Source organism: Culex quinquefasciatus, chromosome 1 (genome assembly GCF_015732765.1).
Source record: "Culex quinquefasciatus strain JHB chromosome 1, VPISU_Cqui_1.0_pri_paternal, whole genome shotgun sequence".
Taxonomy (NCBI): domain Eukaryota; kingdom Metazoa; phylum Arthropoda; class Insecta; order Diptera; family Culicidae; genus Culex; species Culex quinquefasciatus.
In genome coordinates this window covers 10,681,322-10,703,009 of record NC_051861.1, presented here as the reverse complement: position 1 = coordinate 10,703,009, position 21,688 = coordinate 10,681,322, and the positions used below count along the sequence as shown (strand labels likewise).

General features: G+C 37.1%; 1 protein-coding gene across 1 annotated transcript in view; it reads right to left on the bottom strand.

The window, feature by feature from the left end:
- Positions 1–1,906: 1,906 nt before the first annotated feature.
- The window catches only part of LOC119767149 (lethal(2) giant larvae protein-like), a 46,409-nt gene continuing 26,627 nt past the window's right edge, over positions 1,907–21,688 (bottom strand). Inside the window, 8 exon segments of the mRNA XM_038254976.1 lie at positions 1,907–3,227; positions 7,495–7,603; positions 7,670–8,154; positions 8,211–8,235; positions 8,238–8,497; positions 8,567–8,712; positions 8,783–9,162; positions 9,165–11,073. Of these exon segments, the coding sequence (XP_038110904.1) occupies positions 3,023–3,227; positions 7,495–7,603; positions 7,670–8,154; positions 8,211–8,235; positions 8,238–8,497; positions 8,567–8,712; positions 8,783–9,162; positions 9,165–11,073 (3,519 nt within the window). The 3' untranslated portion in view covers positions 1,907–3,022.

Here is a 21,688-nt window from a genome sequence, read left to right as displayed (position 1 = left end):
GACAATTGTCCATACAAAAACTTTTTTGTATGGATCGTGGACAATCGCCAGACCCCCCCCTCAAGTGTCCACGTGGTTTATGGATGATCCCCAACTGAAAACAATGTAAAATGCATTTTTCTGTATTGATAGTCATATTTAGCATGCTTGGGCTTGTTTAAACATGTTAAACATGTTAAACATGTTTAAAAAAATTTATTTTTCGAAAAAAATAAAAATTTTGTCAATACTTAGATATTTTGGAAATTAATGATGGCAAAACGACTGGACAGGTGTATAATGCATTTTACACCACTTTTTCCTTAGAATGTTGAAAACATGGCTCATGGACTTCAACAAATATTTGCAACGGCCTTAGCAAAAATTTAAAATTTTTTTTCAATTTTTAAACTTTTTAATAAAAAAATATTTTATTTTATATTTTTATTTAAAAATTCTTTTAAAAAATCAATAAATTAGTTTCTTTTTATTTGTAATTTTTGTTTTATTAAAATATTTAAAAATTTCGGTAATTTTTATTTTTTTTTGCGTTTTTTAATTTTTTTTTAAAGTTTTTGAAACCGAGATATGTATAAAATTTATGTTTTATTTTTTTTTTTAATTTTGGATATTTAAAAAATATTTCATGTTTTTAAATTTTTGAAGCAAGCTCGAGAAGAAACATTTCAATGCTTCTTTTTTTTAAAAAAAAAGGTCCAATATAGGGGAAATCTACCCATTTTAATCCTAATAAGCGGTCGTGTTTGAATGATGCTGGATAATCTAGAGTCTCCTTGAATTTTACTAAAACCAAGTACACCAACGAGTAGAAGTTTTTGTGAACATTTCTGTTTATTTTCACTTTCACTAAAAGTTATTCTATTTCTTTACCAAGCATTTAACAAAAAAAGATTCCCAAGGGTATTCTAATCGAGGCGAATGCATTGGGCCACGCCCATTTTTCTAATATCAGCTTAGTTCTTTTTTCTTCCAACACTCTGTCGAGTGTTGCCATTTGTGCTGACAGTTCAAACGAACACTCACGAAAAGTGGCATTTATAGGGAAAGTTTCCTGGCATCGCTGGCTGTGCTGCTGGTGGTGTGGACGGCCAGCCTTTGTTCTTTTTTGCCTTCGTCTCTCGCTCGGTTTTCTTCAGCCTTCGATTGGAATGCAAAGTGAAAATTGAAACGTCAAACGACTTGGCGCGTTTGTTTTTTTGATGGCGCTTGCTAATTTATTACATTTTTCGGGATTATTCTTCAAGTGAGTGCCTTACTAATGATCAAAAGAACATGCTGCCGGTAGTTGGAAGCAATTTCATATCTTAAGCGCCGTGAAAAAGTAAGCGAAAGTGAAAAGTTAATTTTGGCGATATTCATTAAGCGTTTGAGGGATTCTCGTGTGTGCCAACAAAATGATGAGAAGTGGTCTCGCAAAATACAAATTATGATCAAAAGTGCATTAAATGTGATCTTTTTGGCCAGTAAGTGGCATACATTTGAGTGCTTACACGAGGCGGTGCTGTTGCTGGTAAGTTATTAGCCCAAATAGTATTTTTGGAGCTTTAATCGAGCATCAAACTCTCCATATGACGAAGATAGGTGTTTGATTGGAAAGGGTAGATTTCCCCCTAGATCAAGAAATTACGATCGAATAATCTCAATCTATTATCGACATAAATTACGACTTATCATTGACAAATTACGATAGAAATATTAAGATCAAGTGTAATAATCATCACGAGTACAAAAACGCGTTTTACTCGGAATATTTAATTTGGCATAACAGCCGAATCTTCAATTTTGGCCAGTATAAAGAATAACTTTGAATTGATTGTTTTCATCAAAACTCGTTTTTTGCCGTTTTTTCGAATAGTTCCAGAAGAATAAAATTAAAGACAACCCTTTAAATTACGTAACTAAAATGTTTTTTTTTATTGAACATCTATTGTTTCCATTGTTGGCGAAGGCGGAGTTTTGTGTTGCACCGACCTGTTCGTTCTCTCAATAAGTTTGCTTTTGTTTTAATCTTAATAGTACTGCTGCTGCCGCTGTTTGCGCTCTCTTCTCTGTTACAAATGTAAAATTGCATCCAAAAAGTACTAAACAGCGTTCAATAATTACGTCAATATATTATATATTTATTATAGTTTTTTTTTCATTTCTGTTTTTCTTTTCTTTTAATCAAATATATAATTAAGTGTTTGTATAAATACCAACTCTTTACACTATCAACTAACGAATTGATTTTATCTTCCTTCGTCGCGCGCTCGGCTCGATGGTGATGAAGAGGGGTTTCAAATTCTAGCAAGTTTGGGAGCGCACTTGCGGTCAAATAAAAACCGGGGATCAAAAAAAAATAAAAATGGGCGTGTGACGGTGATAAAAAAAATATTTCGAAATCTTTTGCTTGCTGGCGAAGCGGCACTTAACAAACTAATAAATAAATGTTTTATGTTTAATTTACTTTAACTTTATTTTACGATTGATCGGACAAGCTTGTCGTTTGTGTTTTTTTTTTCTTTTAGCAGAAGAATAAACTAGCAGCAGTTTCAATACTTTCGTGTTTTTTTTTGTTGTTGTAAAAGTTTTTCGTTATATTTTTCTCTTCTAATTCTTCGATGTCGTTTAACTTTAAATGGGGAATTGTCACTTTTATATTAACCTGCTTATTTGTTAATTACATCAAGGTTTGAAAGGCATTTGCTGGTTTGTGTTACAAGTAATATATTAAGTGTGTGATTCCGCATTTCTCTGTCTGCGGCATAAGATTATCACAACGTTCGTCGATAAATGCGTCCATCTGTCCGTAGTAAAAAGACTCAACAACGAATTTCGCACATTTGAATTTTTAATTCTCGTCCAATAAACACATCCCTCCCACTAACTTAACTAAAACACTAATTTAAAATAGAAAGAAAAAATACTCGACTCTTTTCCACACTAGAAAAGCGTCCATCGCAGTAAAAAAAAATACGTCGTTATCGTTAATAAACTAGCTCAAACTTAACTCTGCTCTCGACCGTCGTCCGTCAAACCTTCCTTAAAACTGGCTCTCCTTCCGGAGCAGCGGAACCGCCACCGGCGGCGGTGACGACGCCCCACCTGTAATGGTCTTGCTGCTTTCCGTTGTCGTCGTCGTCGTCGTCGTCGCCGCGGACTCCCCGTTGACGTGCCCGATGCCGTGCTTGACCGTCGTGATGACCGACTTGATGATGACCGAGTTGGCGGCCGTCTCCGTCGAGTCGCTGCAAAAGGACGGATTTGTTAAGGATTTGATCGCAAAAGCATGGTGTCGATTTCTGGAAAAGTCAGGGAAAACCTGGACTTGTCAGGGAATTTTATTTGACCTGGAAAAGTCAGGGAATTTTAGGCTGGATCAGGGAATTTCGATGATCCTAAAAATATCACTACAAAATTTAATTTCTTTTTGAAAATTTACCCTTGATTAAATATTGAGAGAGATAAAATTACTTTCAACTTATAAAGAAAAATATTATCAAAAATCAGGACAATTTTATTTTTCGTTTAGTGCAAAAACTTCGATTTTTTATTGATTGAATTTTCTTCCGAAAATTTTTGTTTGTATTTTCTCAATAAGAAAAATGATAATGAAGGATATAAGTCGGTTACTAACCAAACCGTCTCAGTTGAAATATACTATGGTCATGGCCAAGTCCTGCCAAGACGGAGATACTAATAGATACATACATACATACATACTGTAGAGACGAATTAAAAACGCGTGGACTGTAATTTGCGACTGGTTTATTCTCTCGCTGTCTCTAAAACTGTCCTGGTTGTTCGTGCTGTGTGTTAGTGTGAGTGTGTTGTGTGAAAGCGGAAATGCACTGAACCAAAATTTCTCCTTCTAGCTGTCAATCGCTGCAGGGTTGCCAAATGCGTCCCAACACATACATACATACATACAAGAAAAATTATAATGTAGGAGTTCCTAATTAAATGTATTACTACACTCAACTCATTTTTAAACACACTGACTCTGAATATTTAATTTCTTTTAAGTTTTGAGTAATGTTTTTTTACCCTTATTCTTTTATACTGGATACATTCAATTTAAATCTTGTGAATCTTAATCATATTTTAAACTCTTCCTGAAGATACAGACGTTAGGATGTAACAAAAATTATTATTGGGACATGTTTCAGTGGATGTCCTGTGCTTATATCCCAAATATGAGCTTGATTGGACGTAACAGAAGCTGACCTCCGCCATTGAATTTTAGATGGGATTCAACCAGTAGAAATATTTTTTAAATTTAAACATTCTTGAAGAAAAATAAAAATTCAAAATATTAAAAAATACAGCTTCAAAATTGAATTATTCAGAAATTGAGAAATAAAATTAGGAAAAATAGTTTTTAAAAACTTAAAAAAATCATATTAGAAAAATTAAAAGGGAAAGAAAAATAAAAAAAAAACAATCTAAAGAAAAAAACAGATATATTCTTAAATTCATAAATTCCTAAATTCCTAAATTCTTAAATTCTTAAATTCTTAAATTTTTAAATTCTGAGATTCTGAAATTTTTAAATTCTGAAATTCTGAAATTCTAAAATTCTAAAATTCTGAAATTCTGAAATTCTGAAATTCTCAAATTCTCAAATTCTCAAATTCTCAAATTCTCAAATTCTTAAATTCTTAAATTCTTAAATTCTTAAATTCTTAAATTCTTAAATTCTTAAATTCTTAAATTCTTAAATTCTTAAATTCTTAAATTCTTAAATTCTTAAATTCTTAAATTCTTAAATTCTTAAATTCTTAAATTCTTAAATTCTTAAATTCTTAAATTCTTAAATTCTTAAATTCTTAAATTCTTCAATTCCTAAATTCCTAGGTTCTTGAATGCTGCCATTTTTGTAACCATCGTAGATTACAGAAAACCTGATCAAATTTGAAGTATTTTTGGAGTAATTTTTTTTCGGTTAGAGAAATTTTGAGAAGAAGATGTAGGAAAATTTGCTTCGATTTTTCTAAGTGACGCTTTCGTAAGATCATCGAGTATGAACTGTATCTTAAATTTAAAATCTCAAATCGAGAATTTATTACAATTTTTAAATTTTATTATTTTTCTTTATTTAGATTTGATTTAGTTTTTAGATCTAAATTTCTAAATGTTGAAATTTTTGATTTTTTTTTTTTGCCAAAATGTTTGTTTTTGCTTTTATCTCTAGTTTATCTCTAGTTTACCTAATTCTAGCAAAAATATATTTTGCAATTCCGCTGTGAAACTGTCAACTTTTCCTGTCCTTCTGAAGAAATGAAACGGCCTACTTTTTCCTACCAAAATAACAGAATCGAATAGCAACACTTTTCAAAATAAATGCTGAAAAGTTCTACTTTTCAGCACTGAAATGAGTGCTGAAAAGTTGAACTTTTCAGCACTCGTTTCGAAAAGTAAAACTTTTCAACATTTTTTATTTAAACGATTTATTGGAAAAAATACATGAAAATTTTACATAAAATTTCACTCAATGGGTGTTTTTCGGAATTGCAAAAAATTGTATGGAACTCGTTGCAAAACTTGATTTTTCAACACTCGTCGTATTTATCCAACTCGGTGAACCTCGTTGGATAAATGTACGACTCGTGCTGAAAAATCCTCTTTGCAACTTGTTGCATAAACTACTATTTCAGCGTTGCAAGATTCTGCGTTCTGAGATTACAAAATTGAATTTATTATGATACTCTTTTGTATGTTTTCCGCATAATTATTTTTCTTAAAATGACGCGGATTTTGCGCTGATTGGGTTTTGGGATGGCGCGGATTTTTTTTATTTCTCCGTAACAACCCTGAATAAAGAAATTTGAGAATTCAAGAATTTATAAAATATGGTCTCTTCGGAAAATTTGTTTCAACTTTTATTAAGATCTAGCATCCGAGATTTCATAGGGATTGTACAACTACATTTTACATATTTTTCCCAAACAACATTCAAGGGCTTACAAGGAGGAGTTCCCGTGGCCAGATCGAGCTTAAATTTGGAATCTATTCCAAAACACCCAAATATCTAAGTTTGAGAAATAATGACTTTTTGAAAAGCTCGAACAGGCTGTATTTTTTTTTATTTTTATAAAATGTATTGATCTTGTGAATGATCGTCTGTAGGCTCTGGTCAAGGAATAGCAAAATATTTTTTGTAGATCTATTTTAAAACCGTAAACATGTACTTGAAAAATTCACATTTAATTGTATATTTTCCTAGTTTCCAGTTTTTTTAATCTTTTTAAGGTTCTCCAAAATTACTTAGTTTTTGTCTCCAAAACCTTTATTTTTTATAAACACAATTAAAAATTGCATCGGCCTAATTCGTTCAAAAAATCCGGCAAAAGGCATCAATTTTAAAATTAAACTTGACTTTTTAAAATAAAATCAAATTTTCAATTGATTTTTTTTGGAAAACTTTTAACCTTAAATTTTTTTTAGGAAATGAAGTGAAATTTACTAAGGGACCATCCATAAACCACGTGAACACTTTAAGGGAGGGGGAATAAGCGATTGTCCACGCTCCGTACAAAATAGTCGAACATTTATCCAACGAGGTTCACCAAGTTGGATAAATACGACGAGTGCTGAAAAAATCAAGTTTTGCAACGAGTTCCATACAACCTTTTTTTGCAATTTCGAAAAACACCCATTGAGTGAAATTTTAAGTCGAATTTTCATGTATTTTGTCAATAAATCGTTTAAATCAAAAAAATGTTGAAAAGTGTTACTTTTCGAAACAAGTGCTGAAAAGTTCAACTTTTCAGCACCCACTTCAGTGCTGAAAAGTAGAACTTTTCAGCATTTATTTTGAAAAGTGTTGCTATTCGATTCTGTTATTTTTGGTACAGAAAAGTAGGCTATTTCGTCGTTTAAGAATGACAGGAAAAGTAAGTAGTTTCACGACGTAATTGCAAAAAATATTTTTTTTGTATGGACAATTGTCCACGAAGGGGGAGGGTGAGATTTCCAAAAAGTGTTCACGTGGTTTATGGATGGTCTCTAATTGCAATTTGAAATTTGGGAATTTGAAATTTGCAACAATTTTAATTATTAATTATTTCTAGAGTTTATTTTTTTGAAAAGATCCTATAAACTGTTTTGTTTCATATGTTTATAGGCCCTTTTAAATAAAAAAAACTCTATATTTTTTGGTAAAGGGCAACATTTAAAATGACATCAAAAGATTTAAAAACAGATGACACTTGTATGGTTGCTCATTTTGGATGTTCGATAAGAAAAAATGATTGACAAAATAAAAAAAAGGATTTAGTTTTTGCAGAATCCATCGTTAAAAATAAAATAAAAAAGTCATTGAAGTTTTTCAATATCTTAAATTTCCAATATTCAAAAAGGAAAATGCATGAAACCATAAAAACGCTCTAAACAATATGTTAATTAAAAATAGAAAAAAAATGGTGGTCTGGAGAGGTCAGGGAAAAGTCAGGGAATTTTATTTTGGGATTTGGATCGACACCATGAAGGGAGGAAGCGTAGAGTCACACTTACCCGACCAGCTTCAGGTCCTTGATGTTGGACGAGTTGAGGGCGGTAATTTCGGACGTCTTGGCCGACGAGGACACGTTGTTGGAGTGGGTGCTCAGCACCGAGAGGCGACCTGCAAAAACATAGTTACACATTTAAATTTCAACCCTTTACTTGGGGAACCTTCAACCCAACTCACCCACAATCTCCTCCGTGGTCGTCGAGCAGAGCGTCGTCGTGGTCGAGTTCAGGTGGTCCCGCACCGAGTCGATCGTAATGTCCCCGATCGAGCTGGTGATCGTTTCGTTGGCCTTGTTCGGTGACGCGCCCTCGTCCCCACTTCCGCCGGTTCCGTTCACCCCGTTGGTCAAGTGTCCGTCGCCGTTGGTCGTTCCGTTGATGGCCGTGACGGCGATCGCGAGCGGCGTCCGCACGTCGATGGCCTTCTCGGTGGCACCGGTCTCAACCGCTTCTTCAGCCGCCTCGACGACAGCTGCTGCTGCTGCAGCAGGCGCTCCCCCCTCGTCATCGTCCGCCTCCTCAACGTGGGACCAATCCTCGACCTCGATGAACCCGGTCGGCGAGACGATCTTGGTGGTGGACAGCGTCACTCGTTGCACCTCCGACGAGGACATCATGTACAGCGCCTCGCCGTGGTTCGTGAAGCAGAGCGAGGAAATTCCACTGAAAAGAATCGTTGGTTAGAGCTAAAACCTTCGGCTTAAGTCCGGCCCACTCACTTGATATCCTCGCGCCGCACGGCGCCGCATTTAGCTGGCGCTTCAGCTCCGGAATCGACAGCACCAGACAATCGCCGAGGTTCGTCAGACAGAGCAGGCTTATTTCGGAGTGCGTTAGGGTGGTTGCGTCCGACGTTGCGCCAGTGCCAACGCCAGATTCGGCCGTACTCGTGTTGAGCGCTTCCGCCGAGGGCGACGCCGAAGCGGTGGCCTTCGAAGGACTGTGCTGCTGCAGGGCGTGCGCCGGAACGGTGCACGAAAAGGTGGCGAACGCGATGCGACGGACTCTAATCGGAGAAAGTTGGTTAGCAAAATTGGATTCTTTTTTTAGGGGGGGAATTCAAATTGAGTCTCACCTGGCGCCTTCGTGCGCCGTCAGCTTGTACTTGTTGACGGGCTTCAGCTGGGGCAGCGAAAACACCTTGAACTGCTCCTCGCTCGCGATGAGGACCTTGTGCGGGCCCGGACCGGGCGTGGGTTGAAACTCCAACGGGACGCCATGCTTAAAAATAATCGTTATGGAATTAGCTCAAGTCTTCAAAACATGCCAAGAGAGAGTGTGTGTTAAATACCTGATCATAAATGGCGATCGCGATGACCGGCGCGCGGTGCTTCAGCTGAATCTCCTTCGCCAGCTGTCCGGTGACGGGCTTCGGCGGCGGGACGTCCCCTGCGTCAACGTTGGCCTCGCCGGGCTGCACCGCCGGAGCTTGCTGCTGCCTCGGTGGAACGTGCAGCACAAACACCGAAACGCAGCTCGAGTTCGTGCCGGACCACAGCGTCGGAATGGTGTGCTGCTGGCTGGTGAGGTACGTCTGGGCGAAGGTCAAACAGCGCACCATCGAACCCATGCCGTCGTCCACGGCGCGTGCCTCGATCTGCCGCTCGACGGGGCGCGTCTCGGCCGGAGTGGTCGCCGCTTGACCGCCGGCGTTCCGCGTAGATCTTCCTTACGCAGCCGTCGGAACGATTCGCGGAGCGTCTTCTTGAACGACTTGCGCCGCGACAGCGTCTCTCCGGCTCCGGTCAAATCGTTCGGATTGAGGGTGCACTTGTTCAGCACCGGACTCTGGGTGTGGTAATCGAACAGGACGAGACCGTGGGCGGTTCCCGCGGCCACCAAGCTCCACTGGCTCTGGACGGCGATGCAGGTCACGGCTGCCGGTGGCAGCACCTGCAGCACACTGAAGAAGTTGACGCCTTCCAAAAACGGGGTGTTCTCCTCCAGCAGCTGTCGTTTGACCTTCAGCTGATCGTGTCCCTTCCAGACAAAGCCGTCGCGATCGCTCACCAGATTCATGGTGGTCAGCTTCAGCGGGCCTGCTTCCTCCGGAGCGGGCTCAAAGTTGGCCACCACTACATTACCGGCGGTTCCAGCGATTATCAGCGTGCCAGTCTTAGGACAGAGTTGTACCTTTTTTACCGCGAGACGCGGATCGTCCGAGTACGGGTCAAACTGACCTGCCTTACGGAACGGTGGCTCCCCATCTTCCAGCTGTTCCGTCGAGGTATTCAACGCGTGATCCTCAAAATCGGCGTCGGCGTTCAAAAACAGCGGGGAAGTCTTGACGTGCAGCAGCGGAGTTAGACACACCTCCGAGCAGTTCCAAAACTTGACCGACCCGTCTTCATGCCCGGTGATCATCAGATCGTACTCCTCTTCACCATGCTCATCGGCCGATTCCTCCTTAACCGACCCCCCGTTAATGGGCCACGCCTTCGAGCTGTACTCGGCGAGTTGCGCTTCACCTGCGCGGGCGATCTTGGCGTAAACTTCCGCCGAAACCTGCGACACCAGATGGTTGCAGGTCACGGCCGAGGCGTGCAACGAGTGCAGATACGGAGCGTTGATCTGGGGCAACGTTTCGTCCGTCAAGTCGTACGCGACCAGCTCCTCCTCGAGCAGCACGACCAGCACCTCTGCCTGATCCTCGCGTTCCTCGTTGAACGTCACAAAAAAGTCAATCACCTTAGAGGTGAAATCGAACGCGACCTTGGTCCCGTCTCGGCAGTGCACCGAAACGCACTGACGTTCACCGTACGCCGACCGTGGCATTCCTCCGGCAAAGACCACCAACTCGCACAGGCCACGCTTGCCGCGGATCAACCGATCGATCGCCTTGCACGGATCGGGCCCGTACGGCACGTACTTCTGGTTCTCCGGCGGGATCGTACTGTCCAGGTCCCACGTGGCAAACGAACCGTCCCCGTGGTACCACGTAAACTGCGTCCCACAGGGAGAAATAAACAGCCCAACGCTCTGTCCGTGGCCCGGCGAAATGAACGATCGCTTCACGTTCGATGCCTTCAAGTCCCACAGCACCGCCAACCCCCGGTTGTACGCGATCAACAGCTGGTTGTGGTTGTGCGGCAGCTGCTTCACCGACTCGATCGCCCCCGGGTTCAGCTTGTACGACTGGGGCAGCTGCTCGAGCACGACGTCGTGGTAAATCACCGGTTCCCGCACCGAAAAGCTCCGGATGTCGAACTGGTACACGTTGCCGCCCTCCGTCCCGATCCACACCGTGTCCTTCATGTACGAACAGCACAGCGACGAAATCTTCTTCAACTTGCCGTCGAACGGAAGCGTCTTGATCGGAACCAGCATCGTCCCCGCCGGTTCCCACAGAATCAGCTGGTTCGACGCCGTCAACGACAGCAGCCGACCGCTGCCGGGAATCCACTCCAGCAGCTGGACGATCAAATCCGCCGCGTTCGTACTGGCCGGATGCTGGCCGTAAAACTCCACCCCCGGCCGGCCAAACACCTTGATGATGCCACTGTTGGTTCCGATGGCCATCAGCCGGCTCGTCGGGTCGTACGCCAGCGCCGACGGTTTGTGCGGGAAGCCATGCTGGGCCGTCTGTTGATGGGAGAGAGAGAGAGAGAGAGAGAAAAAAAAACTTCATTAGTCAAGCCGGCCGGCAGGCAATCGTCCTATTTGGGGAGCAACAACTTTCCAAATAGGTCGTCGAGTTGGTTGGTTTGTTGGAGGTGTGTCGGTCGGATTAAGGTGTCCCGCGGCGGGGGGAAGTTTGCGCAAGGTGTGACAATTAGACAATTAGTGCGAGCAAGCAATTAAGTCAAGTGCTTTTTATGTGTACACTTCTGGGTGTGACGGTGACGTAACAGGTTTGTCGTCGCGAAAACCGTACACATAATGATTACTCACTAAACAAACTAAGAATTACATAAAAAATCAAGTAATTCTGATTTAAAAAACAAGCATGCCTCATTGTTGTCGACTCATCGTTGTCGATGGTGGTCGTCAGGGGGGAAATTTACGGAATATAGAAATTCAAAGGTCAGTTTTAGGTGTAAGCATCTCCAATAAAAAAAATACTCATTACAAATTCACGTGAGTCATTCCGATTGTTGTTTGGCAAGAAATTGCTGAGCAGCAGCATACATCGTGTCGTGAACAGAAAAGAAAGTGCCCACTCAATCTCTAGAATCTCTCACTTTGACGGCGTGAGAATTGTTACCGTTCAGGAGTGTTAGTTTGATTAACATCAATTTTTTATCTTAATAAGGCCGCTGCAAAAAAAAAAATTGTAACCCAACCGAATTTGAAAAAAAAGAATCGAAAACAAATTGATGCAATAACAACACAGAAAAAAAAAGTTAAATTTTGGAATGTTGAAAATTTGGTAGGTTGAATATTACCTCTTTTTTTGAGTAATATAACATAAAAATGTGTAAAAATGTGAACCTGATGAACACTCATCTTAAACTTTTGAAAATTTTCTGGGGAAAAATTCATCTTTTTTTTTTACACAAAATCTGTCGCCATTTCTTGATGAATATTACCATAATTTTTTTTTCTTATGTGAAACATGCATGTTCAATGAATCATCTTTGCGGCAAACTTTACGCAGTAGGCCTGGCTAGTGACAAGAGGGCGGTTGAGCAATTTTCTTGTCACCAAATTTCACAAAGGTTTATAGAGTTGGGCAGAGTACACACTTGGTTCAAGAAAAATTTCAAATTGACAGCCGTGGTAGCGCAAGCAAGCCCAGCGAGGGTGAAGAAAAGTCCCAAGAAATCGCTCCCTCTCTTTTGTTCTGCCGTTCGTAAAGCTATTTTTTGCCCCCCCTTTCTTTTGAGGAGCATACTGGCCCTAACGTTTGAAATTGGACCAACAATTGCCGAGATATCGTCAGTTCAAAAAATAAGAAGGACTGATATAGTAGTTTATGCAACAAGTTGCAAAAAGAGGATTTTTTCAGCACGAGTCGTACATTTATCCAACGAGGTTAACCGAGTTGGATAAATACGAAGAGTGCTGAAAAAATCAAGTTTTGCAACGAGTTCCACACAACATTTTTTGCATTTCTGAATAACACCCATTGAGTGAAATTATAAGTCGAATGTTCATGTATTTTGTCAATAAATCGTTTAAATCAAAAAAAGTTTGAAAAGTAATACTTTTCAAAACAAGTGCTGAAAAGTTCAACTTTTCAGCATCCATTTCAGTGCTGAAAAGTAGAACTTTTCAGCATTTGTTTTGAAATGTGTTTCTATTCAATTCTGTTATTTTTAGTAGATAAAAGTAGGCTGTTTCGTCACGCGAGAATGACAGGAAAAGTAGGAAGTTTCAAGACGGAATTGCAAAAAACACTTTTTTGCAATTTCGTCTCGAAACTTCCTACTTTTCCTGTCATTCTCGGATGACGAAACAGCCTATTTTAACTAATAACAGAATCGAATAGAATCGCGCCATCCGCGCGATCCGCGCCGTCCGTAACAACCCGGGATGTAACAAAAATGATTATTGGGGCTTGTTTCGGTGGCCGTACTGTGCTCAAATCACAATTATGAGCTTAATTGGACGTAACTGATGCCTTTGAATTTTAGTAAAATCTACCCCGTAGAAAGATTTTTTTTCTAAATTTCAGCATTCTTGGGGAAAAATAAAATATCAAGACATTCAAAAATGCAACAATATTCAAAATTCGAAGTTTCAGAAATTAAAAACATTTTTAAGATGTTAAAAATTTAAAGAGTAAAAATTTTAAAATTCTAAAAATTTAAAATTAAAAACATCCAAGAGCATAAAAAATTATACATTCTCAAATGCTTAAATGCTTAAATTCTAAAATTCTAAAATTCTCAAGTTCTCAAGTTCTCAAGTTCTTAAATTCTTAAAATCTTAAAATCTTAAAATCTTAAATTCTGAAATTCTTAAATTCTTAAATTTCTAAATTTCTAAATTTCTAAATTCTTAAATTCCTAAATTTCTAAATTCTTAAATTCTTAAATTCTTAAATTCTTAAATTCTTAAATTCTTAAATTCTTAAATTCTTAAATTCCTAAATTCTTAAATTCTTAAATTCTTAAATTCTTAAATTCTTAAATTCTTAAATTCTTAAATTCTTAAATTCTTAAATTCTTAAATTCTTAAATTCTTAAATTCCTAAATTTTTAAATTTCTAAATTCTTAAATTCCTAAATTTCTAAATTCTTAAATTCTTAAATTTCTAAATTCTTAAATTCTTAAATTCTTAAAATCTAAAATTCTTAAATTTTTAAGTTCTTAAATTCTTAAATTATTGAATTCCTAAAATATAAAATTCTTAAATTCTTAAATTTTTAAGTTCTTAAATTCTTAAATTATTAAATTCTTAAATTCCCTAAATCTAAAATTCTTAAATTCTTAAATTCTCAAATTCTTGATTTTTTTAATTCTTAAATAAGAAGATCCCTTAATTTCAAAATTCTTTAATTCTTAAATTCAGAACTTTTTGAAAAAAAGAACTGCAAAATTCTTAAATGATATTATTTTTGTCACCATCATAGATTACAGAAAAACTGATAATATTGGAGTATTTTCGGAGACATATTTTAGGTTCGAGAAATTTTGAGAAGAACATAATACAAATTTCGTGTTTTGATTTTTCTGAGTGGCGAAGTACGTAACTGCATTTAAAATTTCAAATCTCTAGATTTATGAATTTTTCAAGATTTTCAAACTTATAATTTTTATGATCTTTTTAATTGTTTTAATTTTAGAATTTAAATTTGATTTTTCAATATCCAAATTCAAGATTCTGCGTTCTAAGATTCGGCCTCATGCGGCTATTTTTGTATTGAATACAACTTTTTTTTTATTCTTTGTCCTCTATCTTAACCTATACCCTAACTGGCTCAATTGGCCTTGCCATCCCGGAGCCGTGCGTCTATTTTAGATCTATTATAGATCTATTTATAGATCTGCGATCTTTTGTTTTTAGTCTAGATGGATGTTGATGATCTCCTGGGGCGGGATTCGATCCCTGATCGTCTGCTTGAAAGGCAGATCGCTTAACCATTTGGCCAAGTACCCGGACAAACAACTTTATTTAATCGTCTGTGATTTTTGTGTTTCTTCTGATGGAGCTCTTGATTTTGTTCCCAAATATTTTTTTTATTTCGTAAAAAATGGAACTCTCTTGTATGTTGTCGCGAAATTATTTTTGTTAATATGGCGCGGATTTGAATTTGGGACGGCGCGGATTTATTTATAATTTATTCGTAATTTTTGAAAATAAATCTGGATATTGTCAAATTTACCGCTGTTTGTATGTAATTTTACCTTAGTATATGCGTGAACATTGAATTTTAGCTAAAAAGATGCAAATTTCAGTTCACAGATACAATTCTGGAGTTTTTTTTGAAAGGGTCCAATAAACCAAATTTTCAGTTTCTGCTTTTTGGGTGTTTTTCAATACCCCTGACTCAAGGCGGTTTCAAAAACACCCAAAAAGCAAAAACTGGAAATTTGGTTTATTGGACCTTTAAAAAAAAAAACTCCAGAATTTTACTTAGTTTTTGAGGGAAAATAAAAAACTAAAAACCTTAAAAAAAAATTCAATAGGTTGAAAGATTTAAAAAATTGTTAACAGTGTGTTTTTCATTTGTGTTAGAAAATGTGTGGTTTAAACTAAAATTGGTGTTAATTTACTTTGTTTTTGTTCTTCATTATAGAATTTTTCACTTGGCGGCAGGTTCAATTGTTTTGTAAATTTATTTCTTATGTTATGTGTAATACCACTCTTTCAGATGAAAATTTAAACCATAAAATTCGACCTTTACCATTTACATATTTTTTTACTGCGTGAGTTAGACTTATAACTGATATAACTGAATTATACAGACTTGTAACTGTGTTGGCAAAATAAATAGTTTTTAATTTCAGCTATCCGCCAAAACAATTATATATAGCATAAAATTGTTCAAAAAGTTTAAATGGATCAATTTTTGAAGAATATCTCACAGTAAAAAATTGTGTAAATTTTGAAGCTGTAATTTCGAAAGGTTGAATATTACCTCTTTTATGATGTAATTTTACCTCAATTCAGACTGACACCAGAAAAGTGGTGAAATTACACAATTGTAGAGGTAAAATTACAACTTTTTTCTGACATTCAAAATGTACCCCTTCCCAGATGTAATATTACCATGATTTTTTTTCTGTGTACATTAAGGAACGCAAATTTTCCTGTTCATGCCTGGATAAAATTCAACGAGGCAACCAAAGTGGAATTTGTTTGGCCATAATAAACAAAGCAAACAAATTATCAAAAGCAACAAAACACGACCACAATCACCACCTGTTGCGTTGCTTTTGAAGATCCCATCCCAAATACCGGTCCAGATCCAACACAGATCGCGGCGTCCACACATCCACATCAGGCAAAAAGCGTTAAATGGATGCGTTAATTATCACTGCGGCGGCGAGAGAAACTAATTAAATCCCCCAAACCCCAATTCTAACAGGATCCCCCTTCACTCATCTCATTTACGCACCTCATTAGCACAGCTCGGATATCGTAAAAAAGTTACCACAGTTATTGACCACATATGGTTCTGAACCCACACCACCCACGAGTCTCTGTTTTTGCGATTAATTATTATTTCACCGATGGTCTATTTTTAGAACCGCAGGGCCACAGCGACGAGACCTTTGGCTGGCACTGGAGGCTGATCAACCGAAGATTATTGGTCCTTCGTTTGCTCGACATTTTTGCGGGCAATTTAGGGATGCCAGAGAAAAATCAAAAACATTTCACATAGACACCCTTGTTAAGATCACTTTTAGGTTAAAGTTTCTTTCTAGTTTGGTCAAGCTGGATTTCAATGCTGTTAAAAACATTAAAATAGTTAAAACAACTTTGAAGTCTATTTTGCTGAAATCGGGAAGCGACTGTTAAAAAAATAACTAAACAATGGCGTCTATGTGAAGTGTGTTCTTGATGATTGATGACATTTCAGGATATATTCTGACAAAAATTACGAAAAATCAGCGCAAAAATAAACCTGGAAGCCCTTCTGATCAACCAATCCCCTCTTGCCAAAGTGATCACTCGCCAAAGATCATGAGAACTGAGGCCTGACCTGTGTATACAGAGTTCTCCAATACACAGCTTAGGCCGGCGCGTGACGTGATTCGCAAGGGTACCGTTACTTGGCGCGGCTCTCCCCCTTCCCCCCTTCTGCACGGATGACGGATTGGATCGCGGCGAGCTTAGAGAGCTGGAGCTGGAAAGTTCAAACCACTTCTCGTCATTAGACTGACTCTAGAGTCGTCGTGGATATTGAAAGTTTGGTCGAACTTGGCTTTCCCGTGTCTCTTTTTTCTTTTTCTTTTTTGGGTCCAGGAAACAGGAGAGAAGTAAAATGTTGCCGGATTAATGCACTCGAGTTAGTGTTTATGTTGGTGAGTGGGTTCGTTCGTTCTGGAAGATTGGAAACCAGTTTCATTTTATGTGCGCGGTGCTCTTTAGCAGCCGGTTTCAGATTCAAACAGCTGAATCGATTCACTTCTCTTGGCATGTCGATGCGGGAGGCTGGCAGAAGGATGAATCTTGCGTAACGCATGGAGAGCTTATGAGTGTGCGATTGCTGGCCACTAAAAATAGATAATGTTCTTAGTCATTGTTGTTAGCGCGTCATACGATACCGCATCGTAATGATATTCAAATTGGGGCTGATTATCTTGTGTCAGAACGATACCACCTCAAGTCGCAAATATTGGAGTTGCTTTTGAGAAGGGCGTATGATCTCATCAAAAATCTTTTCTGTTATTAGTCTGAACCCCTTCAGAACATGAAAGACAGCAGGAATTTCTTATCATAACAAAAAAAATAATAAAAAAACAATCATTACAAATCTGTCACTAAAAAACAACTTATTTTTTTAAAACTCTCAAACATAAAACGTACTGCATAAAAAATCTTTCACGTAGACGCCCTTGTTTTGCTTGCTAAAACAAAACTTTTTCTTCTTTATTTGGCGATCGAAAGGAGCTTCATTGAAAGGGATCCAAACAAGGGCGTCTACATGAAATGTTATTTCTGGAGTTTTTTTTTGAAAAGGTTTAATAAACCAAATTTTCAGCTTTTTGAGTGTTTTTAATACCCATGACTCAAGGCGGTTTCAAAAACACCCTAAATGCAAAAACTTTAAATTTGGTTTAACGGACCTTTTAAAAAAAAAAAAAAACTCCAGATTTCTGTGCTTTTGGTGTCGAGTCTGAATCACAAATCTGGAATTTTTTTGAAAAGGTCCAATAAACCAAATTTTCAGTTATTGCATTTAGGGTGTTTTTGAAACCGCCTTGAGTCAGGGGTATAAAAAACAACACACCAAAAAAGCTAAAACTGAAAATTTGGTTTTTTCGAACTTTTCACAAAAAACTCCAGAAATAATGTTATTTTTGCTAGATTTCGCACAAATTTGATCATTTACTAGAACTGATTGTAATTTTGCGTTGGGAGTCAGGCTCGGACTTTTTGTCAAATTGTTATTCAGACTTGGAAATTTACTCAGATTTCAGTCATTCGATTTTTTTTTTGTATTTTTTAATCCGACTGAAACTTTTTTGGTGCCTTCGGTATGCCCAAAGAAGCCATTTTGCATCATTAGTTTGCTAGTTGTTGGCAGCTGTCCATACAAAAATGATGTATGAACATTCAAAAATCTGTATCTCTTGAAAGATTTTTTTGTAGGCCAAGTTGTAGATATGGATATAGACTACACTGAAAAAAAAAATGATGCACGGTAAAAAAATTGGTGATTATTAATTTAATTTTTTGTCACTAAAACTTGATTTGCAAAAAAAAACACTATTTTTATTTTTTTTCATTTTTTGATATGTTTTAGAGGACATTAAATGCCAACTTTTCAGAAATTTCTAGGTTGTGCAAAAAATCTTTGACCGAGTTATGAATTTTTGAATCAATACTGATTTTTTCAAAAAAAAAAAACTAAAAATTTTCAACTTCATTTTTCGATGTAAAATCAAATATGCAATTAAAAAGTACTGTAGTAAAATTTTGATAAAGTGCACCGTTTTCAAGTTAAGGCCAGTTTTTGGTAACTTTTTTGAAAATATGTAGTCGCACTTTTTCATTTTCGAAAATTAGTGCACGTTTGCCCACTTTTGGAAAAAATATTTTTGAAAAGCTAAGAAAATTCTGTTTTCTAAGTCTCACTCAAAGCAACTAATGGTCCGATTTGAAATATGATTTTTTTTTACCGTGTATCATTTTTTTCAGTGTAGTCCGTATCCATACCTACAACTTTGCCGAAGACACCAAATTGATCAAAAAATTCCATCAAAAGATACAGATATTTGAATTTTCATGCATCGTTTTTGTATGGACAGCTGCCAAGTTTGTATGGAAAATTATATGGACAAACTAATGATGCAAAATGGCTTCTTTGGGCATACCGAAGGCACCAAAAAAGTTTCAGTCGGATTAAAATATACAAAAATTAAAATTCTAAAAAAAAGACCGATTTCGTAGAGAACTGTTCTACTCGACTTTAAATAGGACTTTCACTCTGAATTATTATTGAATTTAGCTTAGACTAGAACTTTCTTTGAACTGATTGTGCGATTTTAAGAAGAAGATCCTTACCAAAATCAGATTAAATAAAAGTCCATGTTTAAACCGGAATAAAAAAAAAACATTCAGAGTCAAAGTCCTAACTAAAGTCAAATTAAGGACAATTCATGTATGCGTCCAAGTCCAATCAATCTCTTACATCTTTTTAATGTTGTTATTTTACTTAATTTAGACTGAAAAAGTGACAACCAGAAAAGTGGTAAAATTCAGAGTCAAAGTCCTAATTAAAGTCAAACACACAGTTAGTTCTGAGTCTAAGTCCTGAATTACAGTTAGCCTAGGAGAGAGTTCAAATCTAAGCCAAATTCAATTAAATTTTGAGTTAATATCCAAATTAAATTTCTTGAAGTTTAACTCAAAGTCTGAGCTACAAGTCTGCAAAATTACAAATCTGTACAAAATTTCACAACAATCAAAGTCCGAATTGAAGTCATTCTAAGTATGAGTTCATGTCTGAGCTTTATTCAACCTTAAATTAAAATCCCGAGTCCTAACTTAATTCACACTCAAATCAAAACAAATAAGCAATTATTTCTAAGCTGAATTTGACAACAATTCTAAGTCAAAATGACAGAAATTTCAAGTAAATTCAGAGTAAAATTCTTTCCTAAAGTCAAAACTTGAGTAAGTACAAGAGTCAGAAAAAGCAAAAAATCTGAGACAAAGTCTTAATCAGGTGTTGAAGTGACGGTCTACATTTCAAGTAGACGCCCTTGTTTAGATCACTTTCTTAAAAAAACATAAACAAGGGAGATTTTTTAACAAAAAAAAGTTGTTTATAATGATACTTTTTCTCTGAAAACAAAATTAGTTAAGGAATTCCTACTGTCTTTGAAATACTAAAAGGATTTAGACTAAGATCAGAAAAGTTTTTCGATGTGATCATACATCTTTTTCAGAAGCGACTCGAATATCCGCTGTCGTGCGAACTGTATCGAAATCGGTGCAAATATAAACTAGTTAATTAGTACGCGCTGTAAATTAAATTGCAATTTTTCACGCACTAAATCTATACCTTGGGGGGAGGAGGGTTGGCGGCGATTGTATCTGCTGCTTATTGTTTCCACTATCAAAACGTTTGAACGTGTGAAATATTCTCACATATCGCCGCAACCTTTTTTTTTTGTTTAATTCGACCAAGTCATACGTGGACAGCAACAATAGTTCATGGGAATTGATTCATAATAAAGTATTGTCTTTTTTATATGTTTCTATATATTGTTTTTAGACCTAAACGGCGAAGTAATTACTGTTCATAGGGTGGTGACTTGAAAAAGCGCAATTTAAACCGAAAACTGTCAAAACTGTTTCTTGGCAAGTTTGCAAACAAAGTTCCTTCAGTGTCATAGCACCTTATTACTTGAAGAAGTGCTAATTTTCACACAAGTTTACTCACTTTATTCCGAAAAAGTGCAAACAACTTTAATATGAGCGTCTTCCGCTGGCCTCAAACTGGAAAAGAAGAACAGTTTCAATTTCGATTGGGAGAAAAAAAAAATCTTGCAGGATTACGTCACCTATAGCGGTGGTCATCACAAAACAAACCCCAGAAATTCTTTGCCTTTTTCCCTGACGACGTCGTCGTTAACAATGCAGTAAAATAAAAGAACTGGTAAACTGAGCACAGGTCAACTAGTCATTAAACGGAAACTATGGGATGGGAGTGTGATGGTGATGTGATGATAGAACACATGAAATAAAAGAGGAAACGTAGTGAGATTTAACGATTTCCAGCTAAAACCGATCAAATTCTGAGTAAGTTTCTTTTCTTCTACTGTTTTGATAAGAGATTTAGATAAGGGAGCGTTCTTTTATTACGTAACGCGAAAAATCGGACTTTTAGACCCCCTCCCCCCCCTCGTAACAAAATTTTCATACAAATTTTAAAAATTTTGTATGGAGCGTAACACGGCCTCCGACCCCCTCCCCCTGCCGCGTTACGTAATAAAAGAACGCTCCCTAATCTAAAAAAAAACTTTTTCTTCTCTATTTTAGCAAACAGAACCGGGATGTATGTACTATAAAGTTATCTAAACAAGGGCGTCTATATGAAATGTTTTTTTCTAAGGTGTCGAAGTGGAGTCTGAATCACAGTCAGCCTTGAAATTTCTTGCCTGGATTTTGCACAGATTTGACCATTTACTTGAACTGGTTGTAAATTAGCTTCAAAAAATATAATTCCGTTAAAACTGACGCAGCAGAAAAAAAAGAAAAGATACATTGGGGCAATTACAGCTCTAAAGCCAACTGAAGCAGCATTAAGTCTTTGACTGTCACTACGATGCCGTTCTCGCACCGTGACTTTCGATCTGCTTTGCCTATTTTCTTGCGCGTTTTGCAGGATTGCAGATTCACCCTACTTGGACACTCAAACCTGTTTCAATTTGAAATAAACTAGGTATTTTTTTTTTAAATAGAGGATCTTAGAAAATAGTCTTTTTAAACGTCTCAGAATATTTTTTTAAGATTCATTTTAATTTTGCAAAGTTTCTTTTCAGAAACTTCTTTTCAGAAAATAAAAAAAACTAAACTATAACTCCGTTTAAAAAAACGATCCTTCGCTTCGCTTGGACACGATTATTTTAG